At 41.2% G+C, this 26,956-nt stretch overlaps 2 protein-coding genes across 5 annotated transcripts in view; one reads left to right on the top strand and one right to left on the bottom strand.

Moving 5' to 3' along the window:
- Trim55 (tripartite motif containing 55) overlaps positions 1-23,493 on the top strand; it is a 42,260-nt gene extending 18,767 nt beyond the window's left edge. The window contains exons 5-11 of one of the 4 annotated variants that reach the window (XM_005392156.2): positions 2,815-3,048; positions 3,312-3,334; positions 3,436-3,560; positions 4,778-5,013; positions 6,500-6,787; positions 8,165-8,252; positions 22,516-22,594. In XM_005392156.2, coding sequence (XP_005392213.1) covers positions 2,815-3,048; positions 3,312-3,334; positions 3,436-3,560; positions 4,778-5,013; positions 6,500-6,787; positions 8,165-8,252; positions 22,516-22,526 — 1,005 coding nt within the window. In that variant the 3' untranslated portion in view covers positions 22,527-22,594. Of the gene's footprint in view, positions 1-2,814; positions 3,049-3,311; positions 3,335-3,435; positions 3,561-4,777; positions 5,014-6,499; positions 6,788-8,164; positions 8,253-22,515 lie in introns of all 4 variants that reach the window. The other 3 variants (XM_005392155.2, XM_005392157.2, XM_005392158.2) reach the window with 3 other exon arrangements.
- A 1,061-nt stretch (positions 23,494-24,554) lies between these two features.
- Positions 24,555-26,645, bottom strand: Crh (corticotropin releasing hormone). Its single transcript, XM_005392154.1, has 2 exons — positions 26,368-26,645; positions 24,555-25,601 (listed from the first exon to the last, which is right to left on the bottom strand). The coding sequence occupies exon 2, from the start codon at positions 25,586-25,588 to the stop codon at positions 25,007-25,009; it is 582 nt and encodes a 193-aa protein (XP_005392211.1). The 5' UTR covers positions 25,589-25,601; positions 26,368-26,645; the 3' UTR covers positions 24,555-25,006.
- Positions 26,646-26,956: the final 311 nt, after the last annotated feature.

Here is a 26,956-nt window from a genome sequence, read left to right as displayed (position 1 = left end):
GCCACTAGGTAAAATTTACATGACCAATATAAGTGTTCTTTTATTTGACAGAATATACCAGAACACACACGATTTCACATTAGTCTCATGGCAAATTACTTGTCACTCATAAATTTTAATTTATCATACACTAACTTACATAGAAGAAAACTTTCCTAAAGAAGGCATCCTACCAGTATCATAACTTAATATAATACTTATGAAGGTTTCAAGTGCATCATTCATCTTAGAAGAACAAAATATCATATGTGCCAGTAAGCAGTGGAGCGTCTAAGTACCAGCAAGGCACACATCAGGTATGCAGTGAGCACATGGTTGCTTGGAAGCCTAGCACAAAAGTAAAATGTTTAACTGGAAAGCCACTAACCTCTTCAGTTCCTGGGCCTGATTGTAACAGTCAAAATCTTAAGCTAAAGGGCTGGAAATGGCTGGAAATTTGTAAGTCCAGAAATATCCATGTCTTGCATAGTTCCTTGTCCAGTTTGACGACTTCTAAGACTCATGAATTTTTGCCCCCGGTCTGTCACCTCTTTTCCTCCTATTCACCCTTCAAGGCCAACTCCTGAGGCAACACAGCTGGGTCCCTTTGAGTGTCCCCCACTTACACAGAAGGGTTGAATTAAGATTCCGTCACTACGCTTCTATAAAACCTGTTATAAATCTCTAACACGTTTCCATTATCCAGCCTCCTATATTGTGCTGCACTGTTGGCCCATAGTCTTTTTCAGTGTGGCTCTGTGAGTTCCTTGAGAACTATATTTAATTCAGTTTTGGGTCTCAAGAGATTCATTTTTGGATCTACAGTCTTGCATAGTGCATGACACAAATTACATGCTTAAGAATTGTTTGTTGAATGAATAAATAAGTGGATTGTTGACCACAGTACTATTTTAAGATGATCCAGTGGTTGGGACCATTGGTTCTTCTTCACACATTATAGGATGAAGGCAGTAGAATGATGGATATGTTTCTTCTCTTTATAAAATATCTTTATAATCAGTAGATATATCCTTGGTAGGCCCAGATTCTATAAAGGAAAATTATAATTTAGATATTTAAGCAGGTCATGTAAAGAAAACAATACATGACATCAAAGAGAAAAGTGTTTACTAAAATGAAAGAGTATGTGGCAAAGGTCAGAGATTAGAGATGTTAGAGAAAAATTAGCTGGATTCTCAAAGCAGGAGGGCTAGGTTGGATCATTTTGGCTTATAACCAGGATGTCTCTAAGAAGCACCTCCCCAACATAACCTTAATGAACAGATGGTTAAATCTGATGAACGGTAACGTGGTCTCTCATTTCCAGAGGGTTAAGGAAAAAACAAGTGACATTAGACAGATTTTTCATCCAAACTGACCCTGCAGCTAAGAGACAAAGAAGAGAGGAAGCCCCTGAAGGAGATGTCCCTGATGTCCTTCTGGAGGGTGTTCTCCCTCCTAACGGGAACCTCTTTCCCTTCCACCTTCCTGTCCTCCATGCCAGAAGTCACCTCAAGAAAGTTTAGCGTCTCCTCTCTTCATACCGTGCTGTACGGCATTTTTGTATCATATTTTTTGTGATTGAAAAAGTACATGTAGTTCAGAACAGAGTAACCTTATTTACCTTGAACTTTATGGGAAAATTTGATTTGGTTCATAACCAAAGTCACTTCGTGACCAGAATCATGGAGTGAATTAAGTTTGTGAAATGAAGCACCCCTGTACTCCAACATCTTTAAGATTGCTTAGGGCTGCTGTGCATGACTTGGAGAACATGACAGATAGAGGAGAGGAGGAGCAGAGAAAGCCAGTGCTTGGCGTGGCTGAAATAGAGTACAGTAATGAATAGAAGAGTCTCCCCAAATCCTCAGCTGATGGTCCAAATAGATTTCTCATAAGCACTTTCTAACACGAGCTAACTCAACTAACAGGTATGCTACAGAAAACAGAACCAGGACCTTTGTGAGAAGTTTGATCACAAAGGAAAGCTGGAACCAGATGATGGGTGATCTTAAAAGTCAGTTACAAAGTTTAAATCTTACGCTTTATGCAATGGAGAGTCACAGCAGAAGAAAACATAATTATAATTGTACTCCAAGAAAATTGATTTGGCTTCAGTTTCTGGGTTGTCTTGAAGGAGGAAATCCAAGGGGCAGAGGCCCTGGGGAAACCACAGAATCTATATAGGGGGGCTGACACTAGGAAAAAATCAGTATAGATAAAGCAGAGAGAGATTAAAAGGCACAAACCAGCAAGTACCATAGACTTTTGCTTACACAGACACACAGACACACACACATACTCACGCACTCACACAGCACTCCAAAGGAAAACATTACCTGTGTCCTACACATCTCAAATAAATATAAAACAAAATCTGTTTGAATTTGTATGAAATTCTCCATTTGTAACAAACAGAAGACTACAAAATTATTGATTCACTTAGCAAATGTGATTTTTTTTAAGACAGGATCTCACTAATATAGTCTAGATTGTCCCTAAACTCACCATGTAGCCCAAGCTGGCCTCAAACTCACAGTGATCCTCCTGACTCAGCCTCACAAGTGCTGGGATTACAGGCATGTGCCACCATGCCTGGTAATTGTTAAATTATCTAAATATAAAATGAGATTTTCAAGCATCAGTACAATGGTTACACTGGATATCTGATGAGTATCTGTGGTTAAGGAACACCTCAAGGAAGAAGAATATATATATATATATATATATATATATATATATATATATTGTTCTTGTCTCCCAAAATACATAGGTGATTTCTCCAAATAGACTTTCTCACAAGCACTTTCTAATTTGAGGTAACCCAACTAACAGGAATGTTGCAGAAAACAGAAACAAGACCTTTGTGAGAAGTTTGATTACCTCTACGGCATCCTGGAGGAGAGGAAGAATGCAATGACCCAAGTCATCACCAGAACCCAAGAGGAGAAACTGGAGCGTGTCCGTGCTCTCATCAAAAAGTATTCCAGTCATCTGGAGAATGTATCAAAGTTGGTTGAGTCGGGAATTCAGTTCATGGATGAGCCAGAAATGGCGGTGTTTCTGCAGGTAAGACTCTTTCTCAACACCAGGGAAACAAATTTAAAAGGTACAAGCTTACATGGTTCTCTTGCACTTTCATTATTTTACCTACATTTCATTTTACCAATTAAAATCTTCCTCTGTGTGGCACTGCTTAAGTAGAAGACTGTCCTTATAAAACAACATTAGCAACTGAGCTATGAGATTCCCAGGGTCAGCAAAGGAAGGAAGTCTCATTACTCTCTGTTGAAAAGATTCTAAGTAAGCCTATCTTTTGTTTGCTTTCACAGAATGCCAAAACCCTGTTACAAAAGTAAGTAATTTTTGTTCCATGTGAAAATGCATGTTTTCATTTGTACTCAAGGCTATCAAATTTTAAACAGTGAAGAAAGTAGCCACCTGTCTTTGTTGCAGAATCTCGGAAGCATCGAAGGCATTTCAGATGGAGAAAATAGAGCACGGTTATGAGAACATGAACCACTTCACAGTCAACCTCAATAGAGAAGAAAAAATAATACGTGAAATTGATTTTTACAGAGGTTTGTTGTTCTCTTGACCATTTGGCCAACATTGCAGGTGTGGAGAAACTGCAGAAGAGTTGGGTGGGAGGAAAGCGGGGATTCAAAATCACCTCTAAAACGGATGTCAACAACTTTACAAGGTTATAATCCAATGTGAAGCTCAATTTCATGTTAGGATTAGTTTGTAGAGAGTGTTTATTGAGCCTTGTAGTGCCTATTTTATATTACAGTGCCTATTTTAATGCCATTATCAGGAATTTGACTCTGGATTGTCAAATACTTCTAATTGATGGTGATTATAACTCAACTTCAACCCTACACAAAGTGTCAGCCACTATGATATAAATTGTCATCAGGAGTAAGGTTAAGAATCAGATAAAAATAAAACATAGAAAGACATCTGGGCTAGATAGGACGAGAATAGTAACAAGTCATAGAATAAGTCAAAATCTGCAAATATGTGATCACATGTATTCCATGAGATAGAAACATATACCTAACACTTGGCCCAGAAGTCCCATATATGGAAATTTTCCTGAAAAAATAATTGAAAAAAAAATGGAAAATAACCTTAGTCTTGACCCAAACTTTGGTCCCTTTGACTCACCCTAGCCCATCGAATTGACAACACCCCTCAGCTAGGTCACTAACCACGCCATGACGTGGAATCAGCATTCACAGATGTAATTTTAGAGGCAAATCTTCATAATGGGTCTATTTAAAAATTTACTTCACTGTCCTTAATGTCACTTGAGGGAATATTAATGCCAGAGAATCAGGAAGAAAGTGATGGCATTATTATGGCAAAAGTTCATGTATTCACTGAACAAATGAGGTAAGAAGTTAAAGCAAGTGTGTGTTCTGTGAGACAGGGAAGAAGGCTGCATTTCCACTTAATTTGAATGAGATAAGTAAGTGACAATCCTAATCCTCTGGAATCTTACAGATGGTCTAGACTGTGATAGAAACATGAGCAGCTCTGGAGGGTGTGCAGTGAGGGTGGGACTCTGAACTGAAATGGAGAGGAAGGAGAATAATGGTTCCTCCACATTTTTCCTGTCCATGTTTGCTAGAAAAACAAGGTCCCAGCATGGCACACTTAGACCACTGTTACGTGCCTGTTGGAGAAGACTTCCTTAGCCCTGACCTTACCTCAGCCATAGGTACTGGCCATTAACTTTTTCCACAGCTAAAATGGTAGTTGTAACAAGTTTAAAAACACCTTACCTTACTAGAAGATGAAGATGAAGAAGAAGGAGGAGGAGAAAGAGAAGAAGAAGGAGAGGAAATAATAGAAGTGGAAGAAGTAGAAAGAATTCAAATAGAGTCATCAGGAGATGAAAGTCCAGAAAAAGCCTCAGAGTCCTCTCAGCTGGCCTTGGAGCTCAAGGCTGCCCCAGGGGCACTTCCAGGTTCCTCTCTAGAGCCACCACCAGCCCTGCCACCTGCTGCAGATGCCCCCGTGACACAGGTAACCATTCAGGAGTTCCTTTCTACAGCTGTACCTCCTTTCTGAGCACCCTAAACAATTCATTCTATCTTAAGCAAAGGATAACTATATGCCAGGCCTTTGTGTGTGGCAGACAAGACCTTTCAGGACAGTCAGAATGTCAGAGAGAAAAGTCCTGTACTTGATTCAGCAGGTTGATTATTGTTGTAACTGGTTGGCAAGACTTAACACCACTTTCACCAATAAAACTCAAACATGAGGCAATTTTTGTCTGAAAAGAGTGTGTGAGTGTGATAGAGAGAGAGAGAAACAGAGAGAGAGAGAGGGAAAAAACTATTAATTCACAGACAGCTGCTACTATCGTAGGGATTTGGCCTTGGCATTGCTTAGTGAGTACAAATATAAGGTATAATGTGAAAAATAATAAGCTGTGAAAACTAAGATTATACCTTCATAACTTTGAATTTTCTATAGATAATAGAGAACATAAATAGAGAAGCCACACGTCTTTATGTTCCTGTTGCTTACTCTAAAATACAGCTGTGTCTTCCTTCCGTGGGCCAGCAAAACCTGGTTCTCTGTGTTTGTCATTGGATGGGAACATGTGTTAATAGGATTGTTTAAAACATTTTGGGCTGGGGCTATCGCTCAGCAGCACAAGCACCTGCCTGGCAAGGGTACGGTCCTGAGTTTGACACCAGGCACCCAAAAATCCCCATATTTTTTGGAAATTATATCCTTTTGGAAACTGTCCCTGATTAGCTGAACCATTTCTAGGCTATCACTGTCCAGTTTTCAAGCTTTTATGTTGACTTCACGACACCTCGGCAAACAGGATCCAACTTGCTGAGTGTGCAAGGGGCCCAGTTCTGCACCTGCTTTCAGTGTGGATTGAAATCATCTAAAGAAACAAAAGCCCAGAGGGGAAATTTAGAGATGGAATTACACTCTATGCACCTGTCTGCACAGGCAAACCAGGCTCCAATACTATTTACATTTCCTAGAATCTGGAAATTCTGAGTATGCCACTTGCACTGAAATTTTAAAAAGGGTAGCAACTAAAGATGATTGCATTTGACCAATGAAGTCTATTACCGATTTTTTAAAAACCAGTTTGGAGGCCCGCATGTAGTACTAAACAATTAATTCTGGTCAAGGTTTGACCCTTCTCCCTTATCTGATATTTTATAAGCAACTTTCACCAGAGGCTTCTACCTTCTATCTGCCTCGGCCGGCAGCTAGTACCAGACAACCACAGGAAAGAAGAGGGGGCTCAGCCGGCACCACACACAGGGCACTGTCGTCCGTGTTCTGCCCCCAGCGCTTCCAGAGAGTGGGATGAAATAAACAGTCACTAAATCAGGCGCTGATTTAGAGCGCATAGTGTTCTCAGCAAAAGGGAACTAAAATCAACTACCCTTTTTTTCTTTTTCCTTTCTTTCTCTTTTCTTTTCTTTCTTGTTCCTTTCTCTTCTTTTTATTTTTGAATTTGTCTGTCCTGGTTAAGGGGGAGGTTGTGCCCACAGGCTCTCAGCAGAGCACAGAGTCTGAAACTCCAGTCCCTGAAGCAGCGGAAACTGCGGATCCCTTGTTTTACCCTAGTTGGTACAAAGGCCAAACCCGGAAAGCCACCGCAAATCCACTTGGCACCCCGGGCAGTGAAGGTCGGGGGCGAATAGGGTCTCCAGGTTCTGAGAATGCGAATGTGCAGCTGGCAGAAATGGCAGACTCGGCAGCCAATGAGAGGGCAGCGCTGAGTGGTAAGGAAACTAGTTCACCTGCAGCTACTTCTCAGGTTAGTGTCCATGCTCTTGTGTCTGAATGCTTTCCCACGCCCCCTGCAGTCCTGCTGGAAGAGGCCACAGCAAGACAGAAGGGCTTTCAAAGGAGCTGAAAGAAACCATGACCCTGCGGGGGATGGGGGAGGTGGAAATGTGTGCAGAACTCATCCTCCAACGCTGGCTTGTTCTTTAAGCATTCTGTCCAAAACAAAACAGAACAAATTTGACTGCACTCTGCCCATTGGTGGAGACCTCATACCTGGCTTCCTAAGGGATGGGTGCAAGCAGCCTTGTCCTTAGGCATGCTGTTAAAAGCTGCTTTGTCCTCAATGACTGGCTGGTGCCCTAGTTCTTTGTGATGTCCACCTGCCCTTACTGGACCTTCCCTTTAACCTCCTTGGGCTGCTAAAGACTAATTATCTGCTTCTGTGCCATTCCTAGCGGCCCCCAAAGAGCATGTTTGAATTAGTTTTAAGTCTGCCCTTGGAAAATAAGCTCAGATATCTGGATTTGCAGGAGTGTGCTGGCGATGGCTAGGCAAAAATAGACTTGGATCGATTAAACCAGCTTCCTAAGCTTGGGCTCTTGGAAGCAAGACAATACAGGTTTTCTTCCATTTTTAAAGGGAATTCTATTTTTTTTTTTTTGTACCAGGAATTGAACTCAGGACCTTGCGCTTGCCAGGCAGGTGCTGTGCTGCTGAGCTATATCCCCAGCTTAAAGGGAATTCTTGATAATTTTTTATAATGAATGTTTGAAGTCTACATTTTTTTTTCCTAACATTTAATTAGATACCTGCATGTCTCAGAATCCACAGAAGAAATCTTGTGGTTTCTTTGTGTGGAAGAATGTCCATGGTCATTGCAGACTCATGAGCATTCCTAAATGATGTGTCGGGTGTCAGTGTTGACCCAATAAAAGGCTGACAAAGAAGTATCCTCCAGTTCTGTGCTCCTGGGTCATCAGATGATGAGGATCATAAACGTCAGAAAATGACTTGTTTTACTGATTGTACCTGCTCAAGTGGACCTCAGATTTTATGAGGTTATAAAAGGAACTGATTTGGGAAAAATTAAAAATAGCATGCTCTTGTGCAAGATATTTATTTTCACAGATGCATGACAAAAGTAAATGGTGTGAGGAAACCTTTGGAGGTGGTTTTTAGGTTAAAAAAAGTAGTGGACCAATTACTATCTAGAAAGTTTATGGAAATTCTTCTATGTACTAGAAGCTGAGAAGGAAGAGCTATTTTCTGAAGACAGCAGGGCAATTGCCCCATGAGGAATGTGCAGTAGGTCCTCAACCCTAAATGAAAAAAATCCATCTAAATGATGTGGAAAATAATTTCTTGTGATAAAAATCAGTGAAGCTTTCTTCTTGTCTTCTCACAGGAGTTAGCAATGTGCCTAGCACTTTTGGCTTTTTTTGCACTTCACTACATCTGGAGGCAGATTCAGTGCTTGATTTTTGCTCTAATGGGTAGGAAATATTTTCTTTTCCCTTGCCTAACATCTCATGTAGTTCCTTCCATAATGTTCCTCTTCTGTAGGCCCAGAGATGAATTTCTCCCCAGATCTTGAGGCTCTGTCTTCTAAAACTGTGTTCACAGATAAAACCCAAGGCCTCAAGCTTCCTACAATGCAGTCGCCTTGAGCTACCTTCCTGAGGAGAACTGGCCCATTGTCTGTTCCCGCAGGGAGGGGAACTTTGACTCAGAACAGTGACTCGTGGGCAATTATTCAGCAATCCAGTAAAGTGGCCCCTCCAGGATGGCCAGCAGTATGGGAGGCTGGTTGTGCTAGGTTTCCTGATGCTCTGAGGACTAAAGGCTCTTAAGGTAGAAGGAGGAGCAGCAAAAGACCCATTCAGGAACAGGCAGTGTTATTAGCCATTAAAGAGGGGCATTTCCTCTTTTAATTATCCAGAAAAGCTCAGGAAATGGCTGGGCGCTGGCTCTCAGGGACACTGTGCTCAGCAGTCCCTCCTTGAGTAAGCGAGTGGACTGGGTGACTTCTCAGTTTTCTTTGAAGGTTCACTCTCTGCAAGGTTTCTTCTGGGAAAGGAAGCCTCTGAGAGAAAGGTGCCCTGGGTACAGCAACAACTGCTGGAGCGCATCCAGGTGACATCTGAGTAAATACTGAGCCATAGGTCAGTGTGCACTTACAGACCACAAGGAATTGGAGCCAAAGAAAAGCCATCCTGTCTTCCAGCAGTCCCTGCTTATTATTTCACATTTCACATAGTCAAGCCTTCGCTGAATCACTGTTAAAATGTTTGCTTTGGGACTGACTTATCATTCCTTGAATAATCTTTTGGTTTCCAGCTTCATTAATAATATTTAAAAACCACAAACACCAGGAGTAAATGATCCAGCTGGTGTAACACCTTGGTCCCTGCACCCTTGGCTCAGAAGCAGTTCAGGGTCCCTAATACTAGAAGGCCTCAGCTATTTCTGGCTCAGTGACTTTTTCGGGGTTGAAACTGATTGTCCTGGCAGCTGCCATGGGAGAGTTCCTTTCCTGTTCACTAGCCATCTGCTCAGCGATCACAGCGGGATAGTCACAGGTCCCCGCCATGTCTGTAACTGTATGAGCAGGACCCACTCCCGTGTCTAGTGGCCAGCTGGGAATCCGTGTTCCTCAAATGTTCGGAGTGCCTTATATCTGCTCAGCTGGCTAACTCCTCCTTCTGACATTATTTATATGAAAAGTTGTGGATATATTGGTCACAAACTCAGGGGAAGAGGTACCGGGGAGAGAGAGAAAGACATGCTTTATTGGAAGCAGGACCTAATTTTGGATCTGAATAATTGTCTGAAGAGTTCTATTTATATTCTGAGAATATGGGTTTGGGGCTTTGTCACCAGACATTTATCTTTTTAATATTCTCTGAGGCTGCAGGGGGAGTGTCACGCTTCATGGCTGCCATCCACTGAGCCCTTGTCATGTATGTCTGTGTGGTGAGATAAGGGTGAGGAAGGTGGGTAGTGTCGGGGGCAGTGGGTTTGCAATGAATTGATGTTCAGTACTGAAAAGCACTTTGCCTGTTTAGCTAGTTCTCTGTGTTTCAGACAGGGTATTCCACATAAACAAGCAACTTGCTTGTGAGAGACTCCCAACCACTCCGATCCCTGAAATGGGATATAGATGGCTCAATAGAGACCTCACCACACGAGCACATTCCTGGCTTCTGATTTTTTTGCAGAGCTGATTCACCTTCACCACCATAGAACCCAGTTTACCAGATTAGTGTTTGTCCAGTGTAAGGTTAGACAGCTGGAATTTCACACTTCACCACTAGTCATACCTTGCACATTTAGGATGTGACACAAGAGTTCTCTTGATTCACTGCTGGTGTCATTTCTCTTTACTAGACGTCCTCATGTCAGGGAGTGGTATTACCTAAGAAACTCATAGCATCTCAGGCTCATTTATAGATCTGCAAGCTCACTTCAACCCCGTCACCTGGACAGCAAATCTTTTAAAAAGGCCAATCTTCTATTGCCAGGTGCTTTCCTCATATCCATTCACCTAGTGACACTTGCCCTTGATGTAGGCACACAAGCAGATCATGTTTTAGAAACTTGCCAAAGCAAAAACTGAACATCAGCTCTTTCTACCAGCGGTGGATGGAGTGTCTATGTTTTTGTTAGATTAGAGGAATGTTGTTGCCTTCCCCATCCTAATTGTCTAAGGAAAAAAAATAATTTGTTAAGGTTTGGATTCAACCCTATGGTAAATTTAAACCTCAGAAAAGGTGTTGATTCCCATTCATACTTTTACAGAATGCACTTTGAAACTTATTATATCCTATTCCTGTAGAAAACTATGCAGATACCCCTTGCATGAACTGGCCTTTATCTTCAGAATTACCCACTAAGTTTCTGCCTTTCTGGACCTGGACCATGCCTGCTGTATGTGAAGCTGGTGCAAAGAGAGCTTGGTAGAAATAACATTGAGTGTTCCTCATGTGTTGACTTTTTAATTTACTTTGAAACATTGCACCATGCCCTAGTTAATCTCAGAAAAGAAGGCAATAGTGAAATGGGAGAAGGATGTTGTGGGAGAGGTTGGCTGCAGCTTTGGGAGTGCTTCCTATTGTTCTTGGTAAGTACCACAGACTACATAATTTATAAAGAATAGAGCTCTGGAATCTGGGATGTCCAAGAGCATAGTGCCAGAGTCTGGTGAGGGACTGCTTGCTGCATTAAAACATGGAGGGCATCACGTGGCCAAACAGAGCAAGCGTGCTAGTTAGCTAGCATCTCTCTTCATCGTCTCTCCACTCTCCCCACCAACATTCCCCCCAACACTGCTGGAGATTGAACACTGAGCTACACCCCTAGCCTTTTTTTATCTTGAGACAAGGTCTCATTGAATTGCCCAGGCTTGGTTTTAACTTGCAATCCTTCTACCTCAGCCACCCAAAGTACTGAGATTACAGGCATGTGGCATCATGTCCGACCCTGCCTCTTCTTATAAAGCCACTGATGCCATCATGGAAGCCCCACCTTCATGACTTCATCTAATCCTAGTTTCTGCCCAATGTCCTCACTTCTCAACACCATTAACAGACAAATTCGGGGGTTAAATTTTCAGCACATGAACTTCTGAGGGGATATACTGAAATCAACAACTGCCCTTGGAAAAGTCTCTGTGTTGAGGCCTCATTTCTTATCCAATATGCTTCCATCTTATATCCTTTCTCTTCTTACAACATTTGCCTGCATATCACACCTGAGTGTTAGCTCAGGGAGTAACACCACTCACACTCACTCCCTGTGGACAATTGGGTGTTTTAGTGAGAATATGTGGCAATTACACCTACATAGATGTGGAAGCAACAGCAATAAGTGTCTGCTCCTGTTCTCCCCTGTGACATAGTGGCCTCATGAGGAAGAATCTGTCCAAACCATTTAATGGGAGCTGTGAGAGAAAGGTGGGGTGGGGAGTGTCTCCATCTTTGGTGGATTAATTCAGCAGCTGCTCTGTCTGATACTTGAGCTGGACACAGCATCTGCCTCAAGGCCAGAGAACACTCCTCATGTCTCCCTTTTACACACACACACATACCAGCAAAAAACAAGCGCTTTGGAGATGGAGACGTTGTTGAAATTTGTTGAAATCTTTGCAATTTCTTGGTCTATAAGGAGCCACAGTTCATGTATTTCACCAGAACATGAAGTTGTAGTAGTACAAAACCCTAAAAAATTTTACCAGATCATAACTATTTGTTGTTTCAGGAATAGAAATCTACTTCACACATTCCATTCTTCAAGACTGAAAATAACACACAAGTTGGGCGGAAATTTTCCCAATCACAGGGCAATGGAAAGATCAGTGAAATTAGAAGAGAGAACTTCAGTTCTAAACTATGTCTCACATTGGGAATTTTAATTTTTTGTCTCAGATTTCTCACCAGGAAATGAAGGCACTGATTGATGAATAGATTAATCTATTTACACAATATTTGACAGTGAAGAATCTAGTACTATGAATTTTATAATTTGTTTCAAGATGTTTAATGGAGAGGGTTATGCGTTTAGGCCCGCTACCAGTCATTCTGAGTGACAATAATAATCGATTCTCAGAAAATAGTCTTTGCATTTCTGAAAATATAATTTTTGTCTTGAAGCTCTTACATAAAGCCCAATTTACCATACTGATTTAAAAATATCTTCCTAAACACCCATTTAGCTTAACATTTTTATGCTGCTCTTACCTCCTTTAGATGCCATACACTTCGTAAAATCTGTGATGACTTCATCCTGAACTCCACCTAAACATCCTTAAAGACTTAATTGCCCGACCAAGTAAAGATAAGATTTACTGTGTTACAGGCAGTCACTTAATGTTAGATGGAGGAAGAAGTGAAAGATAGGTGATTTTTAAAGTCAGCATTATTGCAGTACACATGCACTAAAATTCACCCATTTCATGTGCACATTTGATGGGTTTTGACAACTTTGTAGCATTGTATAACTACCATTACATTTAAGATACAGAATATTTCCACCACTAATATAATTTCCCATGTGGCTTTACATTTTCATGACAAACCTAGCTTGTGTCTTATTCTGTTCAAGTTTCCCATAAGATTACACAGACCACCCTGTCATGGGCCATGAATGCTTGCACCAGGCTTGTTCCCTTTTCCAGGAAGGTGTAATCCAAGTATCCACAAGAATACACAAATAGACTTTCTCCTGCCTCCAGTGTCCCCAGTCCCTTTCTGTCTAGTATATCATTAACTCAGACACAGAGTCTCAGAAACACTGTGGCTCCCCACACCTTAAGGCTGGCTCTTCACTCTAAAAATGTAATTGCCAATGACTTCTTACAGACAGAAGCACTGGGGAAATTGTTGCCGAGGAAGCCCAGCCTCGTGGTGTTCTCACTTCTCACCAGGCTCTATAATCGTTGCCTTGTGAGCCTATAAAAATGCTCCTGAAAGATTCTTGTCCCTTCTTGAAGCCCATAGTTTATTTTCTAGAGACCAATATGTGTACCCTAGACCTAAACTTTTATCAAATTCACCATCACCCAAAATTCATTCCTCTTGAAAATATTCATATTTTCCTAAGCCAGTATGAACAGTGAGCCAATGTTAGCAGAAGGTACAGTCGAGAACCTGGGCATGGTGGCACGCAACTGTAATCCCTGCACACTAGGAGGCTGAGGCAGGAGTTCGAGCCCAGTCCAGGCACAACATTGACCCCAGTACCACAAAAATAAATGAATAAAAAGAAGCAGTCAGGACAGAGCTCTCCGTCTCCACTTGGTATAACACACAAAATCATTTTCATGCAAATAACCTTGAGACCAAATCTTACATTCTGATTTTGAACACAAAACATTCACTCCAGCTCCCACCAGCAATTTAGAGGTGCGAGATGCCAGAAATTAGAGAGCTGGGAATTTTTTTTTCTGAGCAAGATTAATTTTACAAGGTATTACAGAACATTTTTTTTCAGAACATTTAAAAAACAAAGAAAACTAAGAACATAATTTCCCATGAGTGTCACTATAAGTCCTGTGTTCTTTGAAATGATCAATTTAATTTTCCAAAACAAATTGAAATGAATGAAAATTTAAGTGTTTCTCTAAACTTAATTGAAGGATACAGGTGTTAAATTATCTCCAAACAGAAATCCCTACTGAGAGTGATTTCTTAGGTGTTACAAATCGGGAGATTCCAACTTTCAAATCACTGCTATGTCAGATGCCTTGGCTAAAATTTCAACTTAATAAAAGTGGAGAGGAGTGATTAGTGCTCCGGACTGGCCATCTGTACTGTACAACACTGGAAGTTATTAGGGGAGATGCAGTCATTTTTACACAGGAAAAAATTGTATGTGAGAGGAAGTAAGGCTTTTCTTAGTGAGTGAGTTTTAATGAAGCCATTGTATTAATATTATTAATGCTTCTACACTTTTGCCTTAGAATTACAATTTAATTTTTTTTTTCCTTGTTGGGAACGTAACGTCTTAATAACTGCCAATTTGGTGATTTTACTAAAAGGACAAAACAAAACTAAACTAAAACTGTAAATACATTTCTCAGGAAGAAATAGTATTCTAAGTAAATGTCACCAAATAGGAGGCTAAGAAAGGTGTATCCACTGAAAGTGGGCAGTATTGTGTGAACTGTGTATAGCAATGTAATGAATCATTGAGCCTATAGGCACAGAATTCTGTCCAAAAAGGAGATCTGTCTGGGTAACTGTTATGACATAGCTGGTTGAGTTTTGCTTCTTGTGCTTTTCAATTGTTTATTTTTCTGGTTTAACCTCCAATCTTTGTTTGTATCATACATCCCTATGGGTTTTTTCCATCTTAGTGTATCTCAGTGATTTACATGGATTGCCTTTTTCCCTAGTGAAGAGTTATCACCCATGGTGTTCATGCATCTGAAAAACCAGTGGCACAGGGCAGAGGCTGTAACTAATGTGTGTACATTGCTTCATCATGTACAGCTTTTCATAAGGATTCTATCACTTAAACTTCACATCAATCTTGTACAGTCAGAACTATTATACTTCCCATTTTATAGTGAAGGAAAATGAAGATCTAGAGTAAGTCTTGCTCAGGATCACAGAATAGCTGGGATCTTGCTGCCTTTGATGGTTGTCCTCCACTGTGGAGTATGATGTATAGTATTATGGAGGCCAAACTGGCATCTAAGAAAAATGAATGTGTCCCAACTTCACCGGGGTTGATGACTGAGACAAAAATCAGTGTGATCAGGAGCTCCTCTGCTTCAACTCCCCACACAGACTGGCACAGCCTCACAACACACAAGGTGGTTCATTTCTAGGTATTCTCTGATTTCCAGGAGCGGCTGTCCTTTGCAAATAAAAGCAAACCACTACTTCAGAAGTTCAGGCCATATGTTTAGCTTTTTTCTTTGGATTTGTGGTATTCCATTAACATCTCAGCATTCCATCCTTGGAGATGCTTTGAGCAAGTCCTCAAATGTCCTGAGTCTGAGATTTCTCATCTATAACTTGGTCATAACAATTCTATTCAACTTCCATGGCTCTTCAGAACCTACTTGGCCTGTTCATTACAAGGTAAAGAAGCCCCTAGCTATGATGAATTAAGGAATTAATTCTTTGTAATTCAGTTCTCCTCTCAGAAAGAGTAAGAACACACGTAGAGTCTCTGCAGAACTTATCTGATCCTATTGTCAGATCCATATCTGAGAAGAATGTCACATTGAAGTTGTTACCAGACTGTGTCACCTTCTATAACTTGCCGCCACACTGACCCCTTCTATCCCTAGAGAACATGCTGGACACAAGCTAAATAGAGTGCATCTTACCGTCCTCCTCCAGGTTAAGAAAGCAAGAGTCAGTGAGTTAAATCATTTCTTATTTGATCAAATTCAGGAGATTGCCATGGTTCCTGATCGTCCTTTAACAAGAAGGAAGCAGTTAATGACAAGCCTTCAAATCCCTTACCCATTCTTTCAATAACTTACTGTGTATGGCTGACAATACTCCCAAAGAAAGAATATTTTCATTGTTTTTCTTCCAAAGTTCCTTTGGGAATCCCTTCTTCCCCTAGCCTTCATGAAGACTGTGCTACATTTTCCCCAGCTCTGTGCTTCATTCCTAATATGAATTGCCAACTCTGCCCCCAGCACAAATGTCTGCATTCCTGCAAAGAATATGCCCATGAAGGCCAAGTTGCCTAACTGAGTGTGCAAGGCTTAGCCCTTGCCTGGGAGTCACAGAGCATGCCTCAGTTGCTTCTCACCATAGCTATCTGGCTTGGGTTCTTGGCTGTACCTCTCCTTTCAGTCAAGAATCTACAATACTTAAGCCATCCAAGGGTGTGAGGTTAAGCAGTGTTATCAGTGAAGCAGGCCAAGGCTTGGGTTTGTCCTTCCTGAACAAATATTCTAAACATGATCACAGGACTCCTACTTACACCCATTTCAAGAATCTGGCTTTGATCTTCTGACCCAGCCTAGCTGGTGCAGCATGGATCCTGGGTAGTGCCCACTTGTCAGTCCTTCCTTTTTTGTCCATATTCTTTTAGGACAAATGATTTTGTCATCCATGGACAAGGATTCTCTTGAATTTACCAAGAAAGCCTGGCATTTAATATGCCTTGGTAACTGGGTTCTCTGTCCGGTTGAATTTCTCATTGGCATCTATTGAAGTACTCAGAGATTGAGGAAATGGTAGTGAGTATGAGGGTCTGCATACAGATTTCCTCACTATTCTTTGTATACCTTCAATAGCCTCACATCATTCATCTCTCGGGACAGGAATAGCCATTTCTAGGTGAGGAGTTGTCTGGCAAGGGTATATGTTAGGCCATCATCATCCATTAATGTCTTAATTGCCATATATTTCATCAAATCGATTGCTATCACTTTTATAACCCCATGACTAGAACACATATCCAGGTCACAGGTGGTGTGGAAAATGGTCATTTGGAGATGAGTAGATGCTGACATGCCCTGGAGGTCTTGGGAAGCTTAGAAGAGGCTGTGAAGGCACTGGTTCCTGATGAAAATGAGTTCACTCTTCTACCTTGGGCCAGCTAAAAAGAGGCCCCTCCTAAGTGTAGCTGCACAGACTTGTGCCAGAGTGAATGTCAGAACACATCTGTTTAGTTTTGGTCAGTCCGTGGATCGGGTGGGCCAAGATGTATTAGGTAAAGGGAACTTCTACATTAACCCTCAAAGCAAACAAGTGCTCGCTATATTGTCTATGTTAAGCCCCCAGGGACTAATCTGCTCTCAAGTGAACTTTGAAGGCAGTTTCACACTTTTATTAAGAATCTTACCTTGAGGCTCACTTTAGCTTTTTTTTTAATTCATCATGTTCAATCCCTAGCACACACACGCAGGTGAGCAATTGTGTGAAATCTTATATGCTTTCAGGGGTGAACAAAGCAACGTTCATGAAAAGCAGGTCACATAACAGAAACAACTTGATAGAAGCATAAATTCAAGACATAGCTTGCTTCTTCATACTCTATCCTCAGCATAGCTGCTGTACAAGCACCGTGATGAATGGCAGCTGAAACTACCCTTGTAGCATGGGAGGCAAACGGGAGTAGTGGACACTACAGAAGCAGGGGAGGAGCATACCCAGTCTAAGCACCAGAGCAGCTCAGCTCTCCATGCAAGTTCTCCGTGCAAGTCGGGAGATTTCTGCTCTGTCCTGAAAAACTATAAATCCAGCTTTTACTGTGAAGCTGTAATTTTTTTAAAATTCCCTTATTGTGCTGGGTGTTATGGTGCATGACTATAATCCCAGCTATACAGGAGGCTGAAGCAGGAGGATCACAAGTTTGGGATCAGACTGAGCAACTGAAGTGAAACTCTGTTGCAAAATTACAATATAAAAGAGACTAGGGACATAGCTCAGCATTTCTGGGTTTCATTCCTGGTATTTAAAAAATAAACTATTGTAGTAAAAATTCATACAACAAAGTATCTCCCATCCTAGCCATTTCTTAATGTACAGATCATTAATATTAACTATATTCACATTGTAAATCAGTCTCTGGAACTTTTTCATCTTGCAAACTGAAAATCTTGCCCATTAAGTAAAAACATCCCAAGTCGCCCCTCTCCTTGTCCTGGCACCCCCCATTCTGTTGTCTGTTTCTATAAATCTAACTACTCTGGATACTTCGCAAAGTACAGTCGTACGTCTTTGTCCTTTTGTGTCTGGCCTATTTCACTGTACAGAAGGTCCTTAAGGTTTATCCATGTTCTAATATATGTCAGAATTTTCTCCCTCTTTAAATCAGCATAATATTCCATTGCATGCACATACCACATTTGATTTATCCACTTATCCATTATTGGACACTTTACTTATGTCTACCTCTTGGCTACTGTGCATAATGTTGCTATGAATATAGGTGCGCAAATGTCTGTACAAATTCCTATTTCAATCCTTTTGAGCATCTATTCAAAAGTGAAATTTCTAAATTGTATATCTTTTTAATTTTTTGAAGAAATTCCATACTGTATTATACACAGGCTACACTATTTTACATTCCCAACAACAGTGTACAAGGTTTCTTATTTCTCCACACCACCCTTCCTGATTTTTTAATGTTTGCAACTAATTCATGGATCTTTCTCAAAATACTATGCAGTCACACAATCCAGGCCAAGTGAACACTGAAGTGTAATACCCACTGGCCTCTCGCAGGTTCATCCTCCTTAATCCTCATCAACAAAAAATGAGTCTAGATGAGCGACTTGTCAAAGATGATACCTATATATCATGTACTCTGGGTGGAAGCACCTCACCTTGCCCTGCTCTTCTGTAGCGTGAAATAATAACCTAATACCATAAGCTGATGTTCATTCTTTCCTCTCAAAGTGCATTCGATACTGACAATTTTTAAAAAATCAAAGGGAAATAAGAGATTTTGGGTTCCTGAGTCAAGTTTATGAATACCCAAAACTCTTAGTCAAACTTGCCTAAGAAAAATAAGTTTTCCTCTAAGAAAAAGTAAGGCACTCCATCCTGCTGGCCTTTTGTGAATCTTGGCTGGATTTGGTCTCAGAGTTGCAGAGGGAAAATGCTGCCTCCGTCTTGGTTTTATTTCCTCTTTAATTTTATGACTAGACATCACATTTGTCAAATTATCTATAGCCCTGTAGTTATAGAGCAGTGTTAAATTGTGGTTGGATGTTTGCTTGTTTTGTCACCTGAGTAAAAATGTGTAAAATTTAGAAATAATATAAGAATATACAGGGGAAAGTTTATGTCTGATGAGCTGAATTAGTATGTATGTGTGAACATAGGCAGAGTTAAACATAATGTTAATAGTTGTATTTGATATTCTTAATGAAAGCTTTGAGTACTAAATAGCAGTGCAGTTTGAAAGTGCAGTGCTAGAAACCAGTAGCTCTGAAATTCATCAGAGTTACGATACCAACTTCTGTTTTGGTGCTTTTTACTTGCGGTTAAAATGTGCTATGTTGTACCCTGTCACTGGTAAACAAGATTTCCCCTAGCTTGTGAAAAATGTCTTAATAAAGTATGGTAAAAGGAATTGCACATCAAAAAAAAAAAAAAAAAAAAAAAAAAAGAATATAGCAACACTTTGTTCACCTTTTTACCCTGTGTAAACTAAACTGGAATGCAGGCAAGCATCCGAGCAAATAAAGGATATAAGTGTCTTACTCTGCCTTGTGAGACATCAATCTTCCCAAGAAATAACACCTCCTGTAACAGAGGACAGCCAGATTTTCAAAACCTTTTCCAGAGAATACACATAAACAATTCCATTTGGAGAAGATGATAGGAAGGATATCTGCTTTTCAACTGGGTTGTGGTTAGAAGAGGAGGTGTCTAAATGTTTAACTCATTCATTGTTTATGAGATAATCATATAAAAAGTTAGAGATACACTGAACAATACCATAAATGATCATGATTTTAACACACCAGATGGATTACATCACATAAATTATGTCTAAATTTGGAAAGATGAGGTTGCAGATATGGTGCTATATTGATAGCTATATATGTTTGATCATAAACAGCCTCCAAGTGATTCTATAGAATCACTTGGAGAGGAGCAGAGGAGCCTCTTCACTGCAGTCAGAAAAAAAGAAAGGGTGTAGTAAGAACCGAGAGAGGGAAGGAGAAAGGGGGGAAAAAGGTAACAGAGGAAAGATGGAAGGACTTAACATAACGAAGGTGTGTGCAGAGTGCTTCATGTGTACTAGTTCCTTCAGTTCTTACAACTCCGTTATGAGGTAGGATCTCATTTCTATTTTTGCAGAAAAGAAAACTAAGGGTCAGAGAGATTAAGTAACTTGTCCAAGTCATATAGTTAACAAGTAGTTGGCCTAGATTTAAAGACAGGTTGCACAAAGCTTTCTCGCTGAGACCATTAACAGACCTGTAGCATATATAACTTAGAACAAAGAGGTGGTTTGATCATAGGAACAGATTCTGGGTAGTCTCTGCTCTTGGCACCCTCTGGCACTGGCCTTTCTTCTCTGAAACATAGCAGAAATCCATATTGTTTGCAGGAAAATCTAATAATTGCCTGGAAACATAGCGATGTAGGAACAGAAAACCAAAACTGTTTAATTCCAAATTTTAAAAGCTATAGGATATCAACAGCTAAAGCATTTTAAACAGAAGACAGATTTAATCTCTAGTACAGAAAAGCACAAATATATACAAATTCCAAAAGCAGTCACAAATGACTGACGAGCAATCAGCCACATTTCCAAGAGTTCATATTCTTCTGAAAATTTAAAAAAAAAATTGTCTTACTAATTTCACCCTTTGGATCTTCTAGCAAGGCTATTATAGAAATTTCTTCTGGAGTAAAAACTGCCCTCCAAGAGAAAAGGCTTTAAATGGAATCTGATGATCCCTTTGTCCTGACAGAATTCACCATTCCCTCATTCAGACAAGTTAGGAAAAATCCTTTTACACATCAGTGATAGGCCCGGTATTGTGCTGATTGGTTTGGTTCGGTTCGGTTTGGTTTTAGGATTAGTGAAGGTAAAGCAAGTATGATAGAAGAGTTTGGCGTGTATAAATGGGCCCAGGATTCTTAGGATGATGTTTACCCCACATCAGTTTCAAGAGCGTTGAGGTATTTAACCCATGACTAACAAAATCTAGTGACCTTCCTTTTTTAAAAAGTCCAGTATCACTTGGTATCTCAGTTCTTTCTTCACATAAAACTACATACGCGCAGCAGACGCGTGCTGGGCCCATATAAAATGACATGCTTCAGTTTTGTTCACCTGTGGCTATTTCAGATTTCCTGGTCCTCCTTAACTTAGTACCATGATGCAGTTTGGTAGTACAAAGGAAAATTCCAAAGCCAGAAGGACTTGGGATAATTTTACTGATTTTTGAAACATCACCCCCAAAACATACAGCTTTAGGGTAAAATCTGGTAAGGTACAGACCAAGCACTCACTATCCTCTCAAAACTACTTTGGGTGGCAGTAAAACAATGTACTTACCCAGCAAGTTCTGCTTTACCTGTGCCAGGTAACTTCCATTCATATGTGCGCTTCATAAAGTCACCCCAGGCTTCTGAGCTGAATGCATGTGGTAATCCATTACTGTGAAATCAGTGGCACTCCAACCTGGTGGGACAGTTTCACCGGTGGAGCATCAGAATATGTTTGCCTATTTTTCGTAGTTCTCCTGGGAAGAACCGTGTTTGCTATGGCACTTTGAAATAGAAAGAGTTTGAGTTAATAAAATCAAATTGCAATTCAACAAGACTTTTTCACGATTGTCCCCATTCCACTAACATCATTTTTACAACTCCAAGCAACATAAAGTTCACTTGTGAGATTAGATTGATCAGTTAATTCAAAATTGCAACCTGTGTCTGTTAAGCATTTATAAAAGGTAGTTATCTATTTGAATATATTGATATTAGATTTGATTTTATATAAATGTTATTAGATTTTATTGCCTAGGGAAATTTTTTTCATGATTTGTTCACAATCATGCCTGCAGTTTTGCAAAAGCTTACCAAAGATATCTATATAATGTGCCACATAGGAATATTTTGCTCAAAATAACCCACATAGATAAAAGATTATATCACCCATGATGATATAACCATCTTAGTTGGTGTGAATATTTCCTATGATGTTCATGCAGTGATGAAATTGGCCAAAGACATATATCTCAGGACATATCCCTGTTATTAAATGACATTGGAATGTATATCTAGTGGAAACATTGCACTTTAGTAGTGAAAACTTTGTATTGTGTCCTGTGATACCATGTGGTATAGCAATGTCTTTAAATAAGGATTTTTTTTTTCTTTTTTCCAGTACTGGGGATGAAACCCAAGGCCTTTCACATACTCAGCAAGTGCTACACTATGGAGCTACAATCCTAGAGAACTTTTTAAAATTCTGCAAATTTTTCTAAACTCAGATTTTTATACGTTTCAATAAGACTTTCATCTCAGTACATGTACAAGTAGATGTTGTTTAAAAAGTAGAATAGCCTGGACTCTTTGTCCCAGAACTTCCTTCCACTGCATGCATTCGTGTTGTCCTGTTTGAGTCATGACTGTGAATTACTTCCATGGCTCTTGACAGTAGCCAGGATGACCTGAGCTTGCTTTCTGTCCTTAATAATAATTATGTTTCATATAATTATTATTGTTGCCCTTTCTCCTCAGTAGAACAGTGACTGGGTCAGCCCCCAAGTTACCAGCCCCTTCTTCCTCTGATTCACACGTTTTTTCTACGCAGATTGGATCTGAGGCCCCTCCCCTCCAGCGACAGGCTGCAGCTTCACAGAGTGGGAGAGGAGCTGATTCTGAGCCAGCTCACCATGTCTTCTCCTTCTCCTGGTTGAACTCCCTGAACGAATGATGTTCATTCCAACTGCTGCCCCTCTGCCTGCCTGGCTGTGATGTGCACAGGTGGAATTAACAAACACAGTAAAGATGATGAATGGGACCTCTGGACAAGATTTCTGAAAGAAGAAAAAGAGACTTTAATTCCAGATGACTTACCTAACATTGAAGAAGAGAATTCTTTCAGAAAATAATTACAAAAAGCAGTGGAATAAAAGACCCTGGATGTTATGGAAATCTTTTATTGTGTGGGAAACACTATGAAGGGTGTGCAGGTGTGGTATGTGTGTGTGTCAGTTAAAAGTGGCAAGTGTTGAACAAAGTAGACCCTATACTCTCGTGTTGAATAGGCACTGACTTTTTGTTATGTTAGTAGCACTTATTTCCTTTCCTCTTTAGCAGTGCAGGTAGCCGGTGAAATTCAATGTCAATTCAAAAGTGACTGGTTTGTCAATATATACGGATGAAAGGTAAATCATTGACCAAAGCTATGAAAATGATTTGTAAAATTTTCCTCTTTTCTATAAGATGTCACTGGATATATCCAGAAATGTTCTTTGAATTTAATGGCATTTTTAAAGTCCAGAAGGCTGAAAGCTTAGGGCATCTCTTGTGATATTTTTCTAATCTTAGTTTTAGATGTTCACATATCAAGTCCTTTAACTGAAAAATACCTTCCAGCAGAAACTGTTTACTTTCTCATGTACCCACTGTGGCACCAATCTGGCAAACTGTAGAACAAATAAATCACATCACTTATTATATATATTTAAATCATGCTTTATTTGTCCCACCATAATGCCTCCTTCAGAACATATGTGTGACCTTACTCTGTGTAAACTCTTAAATAAATGCTGTTTTTAAAAATTTAGTCTTATAATGACTTATTCAGTGTTTCACATTCTCTTACTAATCCATTAGTCAAGTGTACTTCAAGGGGCTGGGGATTTAGCTCAGCGGCAAAAGCGCCTGCCTGGCAAGCGCAAGGTCATGAGTTCGGTTCCCAGTACCGGAGAAAAACCAAAAAAAAAAAAAAAAAAAAAAAAAAGTGTACTTCAAGGTCCTCAAGGGAAGATGCATCTTCATACATATAAATTAATTTTGGAGTATTAATCATTTGATTGAAATTTCAAGCTATAACTAAACTAACAAACCAAATACATTGTAAAACTAGCTAGATGTACTGTTCCATTTTAGAAGTGAATAAAGACAGTTCACGTTCCTAAGAATCAAACTGATTAGGGTTGGCATAGATAGACATGTGGAGAGTATTTGTGTAGTTATTAAAGTCAAAATGTCCTTTATAAGAACAATTCTCCTAAGTACTATTTTATAGCAACTAAATTTAGTTGTTTTAAATGAAGATGCTATTAAGTTTCTCTATTAAAAGTAGTCACTGGAAAATACCTTAGAAAAAATACCTCGTAGTGCCAAAGTAGCGGCTTGATAAAGTGAGCCTTTGTCATAGAAAAACACTGCAGCGTCTTGGTTATAAACGTGGTTTGGAAGAACGCCCGCCTCAACTCTTTTCCTTTCATTCTTCTCTCTTCTCAGCTATTTCCCATCTCATAATTAATCAAATTAAATGTTATTTCCATCATGATTTGATCTTCATTTGTAAAAATTACCAAGTTTTAGCGTTGGAAGCAACTTCCTAAATTATTTAATTTAGACTCAAAAAATAACCTGAGGTACACAGAGGAGCCCAAGAAGACTGCAGCTTCTGTGTGAGTCATTAATAATGGTAGAAAGTCAAGTGCAGGCAGCTGAGGGCTGTGTGGGAATGCTGTTTGTTTGGGGCTCTGGAGGCAGCTTGGAGGAACCTAGGAGCTATGACCACCGGAAGTGAAAAATAAAAGTACAGTAACATTTGCAGCTTTTATTAAAAATATAAATAAATATTCAACGTTCTCTTACACAATCAAATTGACCAAGGATTGGAAAGATGTTTTATTACTGAAACGTTTACAACAAAAAAAGTTGACTCAAACAGTTTACACACTTAGTCCTCCGCACTACTCAAGAGAATGGCATTCCCTTTGGCTCTGACCACCAGGAAAACACTTGGGCGACTTCCATCTGCTTCAGAATGTTTCCTCCTGAGCCTACTGTTCTTTTTAAAACACGGCTATAAAGACACCTGGACACGGAAGCTGGGAGTGAACAGTATAAATGACACTGCGTTGGTAGGGCACGTGTATACACTTCGCATGCTAATTAAGGGGTATAGAATCTCTCCCTGTACATTCTCTATGTTTCAAGCTATATAAAAATAAACAAATGATATCGGAGCAGCGCTATGGTACAGAATGCTGTATTTTTAAATTTTTTTACTTTTTATTTTTTGTGCTAAACGTGGGATCCTTTCCTCCAAACGCACCATTTCATTTCCCAATAATCTCCATCAGTTTCCGGTTGTTATGGGCTTGCTGCGCTAACTGCTCGGCCCTGGCCATTTCCAAGACTTCTCGGAGAAGGTGGAAGGTGAGATCCAGGGAGATGGGGGGCTCCTCGGACCGTCGCCCCCTCTCCACTGCCTCCTGGTGGCCACCGAGAGCGCGCCCGCCGCCGCGCTTCTCGGCATCCGCGGGGCTGTCGAGCGGGCGCCGAGGCAGCTGTAGCTGCTGCAACGCGCGGAAAAAGTTGGCGGCTGCCTGGTCCGGCGAGGGGCGGCTGCCTGCGGCGAGGGGCGAAGAGCCGGGTGAGAGGCGAGCAGCGGGGCTCCTGCTGAGGCTCCCCAGGCGGAGGAAGTACTCCTCTCCCATGCGGAGCAGAACCGGACGAGACTGCGGCGGCTGGAGCTGCCCGGGCTGAGGCGGCGGCTGGAAGAAATCCAGGGGCTGGGGGGACTGCGGGACTTGTCGGGCGCCCGGGACGGGCCCCCGGCTGAGGAGGGCCCTGCATGGCGGGCAGGGCAGGAGGGCGAGCAGCAGGACGCCCGCGGACACGAGCAGCGGCAAGCGCATGTTAGGGCGCTCACTGAGGCGGAGAGGGGCGAAGGGCAGAGGAGAGCAGGGAAGAGAGAAAGAAAGAGTTGGTCAGAGTTTAGCTGAAAAGGAAGGTGCAGCTGGGGGTCTTCCAGCCCCACACCCCAAAGGCTTGCCCCCTCCCGCCCCCAGGAGGCAAGCGGCCGCTGTCCGCGGTGCTGAAGCTACGGTCTGGGACTTGTGGGCCTCAGGAAATGGGACACCTGCTAGGCTAGGCATCAAAGCTCATCCCTCGCCACGCAAGAGCGACTCTTCTTCCGAGATTCTGAATGCACAGCCCCTGAGCGCTCTGCCTAACAATCCCCGAAGCCTATTTCCAAAAGCAGATTCCCCTGAGCCCAGAGAAGAAGCACAAATTTAAGATCTCGGCTTTGCTCAGTCCCCTTCCGGAATTTCAGCATATTCTTCCAAATTGAGACCTAGTTCCACCTTCTCTCTCCATTCCTGTCCTTGATGCCTTTAGTGTCAGGATCGATTTGGGTCAGAGTGAAGTGGGGGCTCCTTTACCCAGACAGTGAGGAATAACTGGCAGCTCGGGAAATGATGAGCAGCCGTCTAAGTTTGCTTTTTCTAGTATCAGAATCTTAAGGCTCAGTCAGCAACAACAGCGACAACCACAACACACACACACACACACACACACACACACACACACACACACACACACACACACACACGGCAGCTGGCTCTGCCGCGCATACCGCAGCAGCTCAGGCAGCGTAAAGTTGGTGGCGCGTTTCCGTCTAGGCGCTCCCTACCTTCCCAGGCGCTTCGCAGGTGAGCCGGGCGCAGTCGCCTCTGCAGAGGGACGGCTCCGGGGCTTTCTCTAAAGAAGGTTTTCTTCCCTTTTGTTTCTGTTCCCACTCTCTCTTTGTCTCTGTCTTTGTCTTTTCCTCTTTCTCTTCGGTCTCTTAACGTACTTGGGCTCCGAGTTTCTCACACCAGAGCCTGGTGTGGGATTTTATAGTGTCGACCCTCTTCAGAAAGCACGCAGCATTTGCCTAATAAGCTGACGCTCTCTTGACAGCTCGATTGCGTGCTGCCTCTGCTCCTGCATAAATCATAGGGCCCTGCCAAGGAGCGAGGGACAGAGTTTTGCTATTTCAACACTGAATCTCACATCCAATTATATCAACAGATATTTATCGCCTCCTTGGTGACGTCAACGAGTCCTAAAATGGAAGGGCTTCTTATGACTTGTCCATTGACAAAAATTCTTGAATGAAATTTCCCAAGTGTAGAAAACAGACTGACCTCTTACTATGGAAGGCCAAATTGAAAGGGTTGGGGGGAAAAGACAGCAAATGGGAAGGGAGATGAAAGGGAAGCGGGAAGGAAGGGAGGTCT

This window comes from Chinchilla lanigera, unplaced genomic scaffold (assembly GCF_000276665.1).
Source record: "Chinchilla lanigera isolate Chin_1 unplaced genomic scaffold, ChiLan1.0 scaffold00043, whole genome shotgun sequence".
NCBI lineage: Eukaryota > Metazoa > Chordata > Mammalia > Rodentia > Chinchillidae > Chinchilla > Chinchilla lanigera.
Note: the sequence above shows the minus strand (reverse complement) of the source record. Positions and strands in the feature narration are given on the sequence as shown.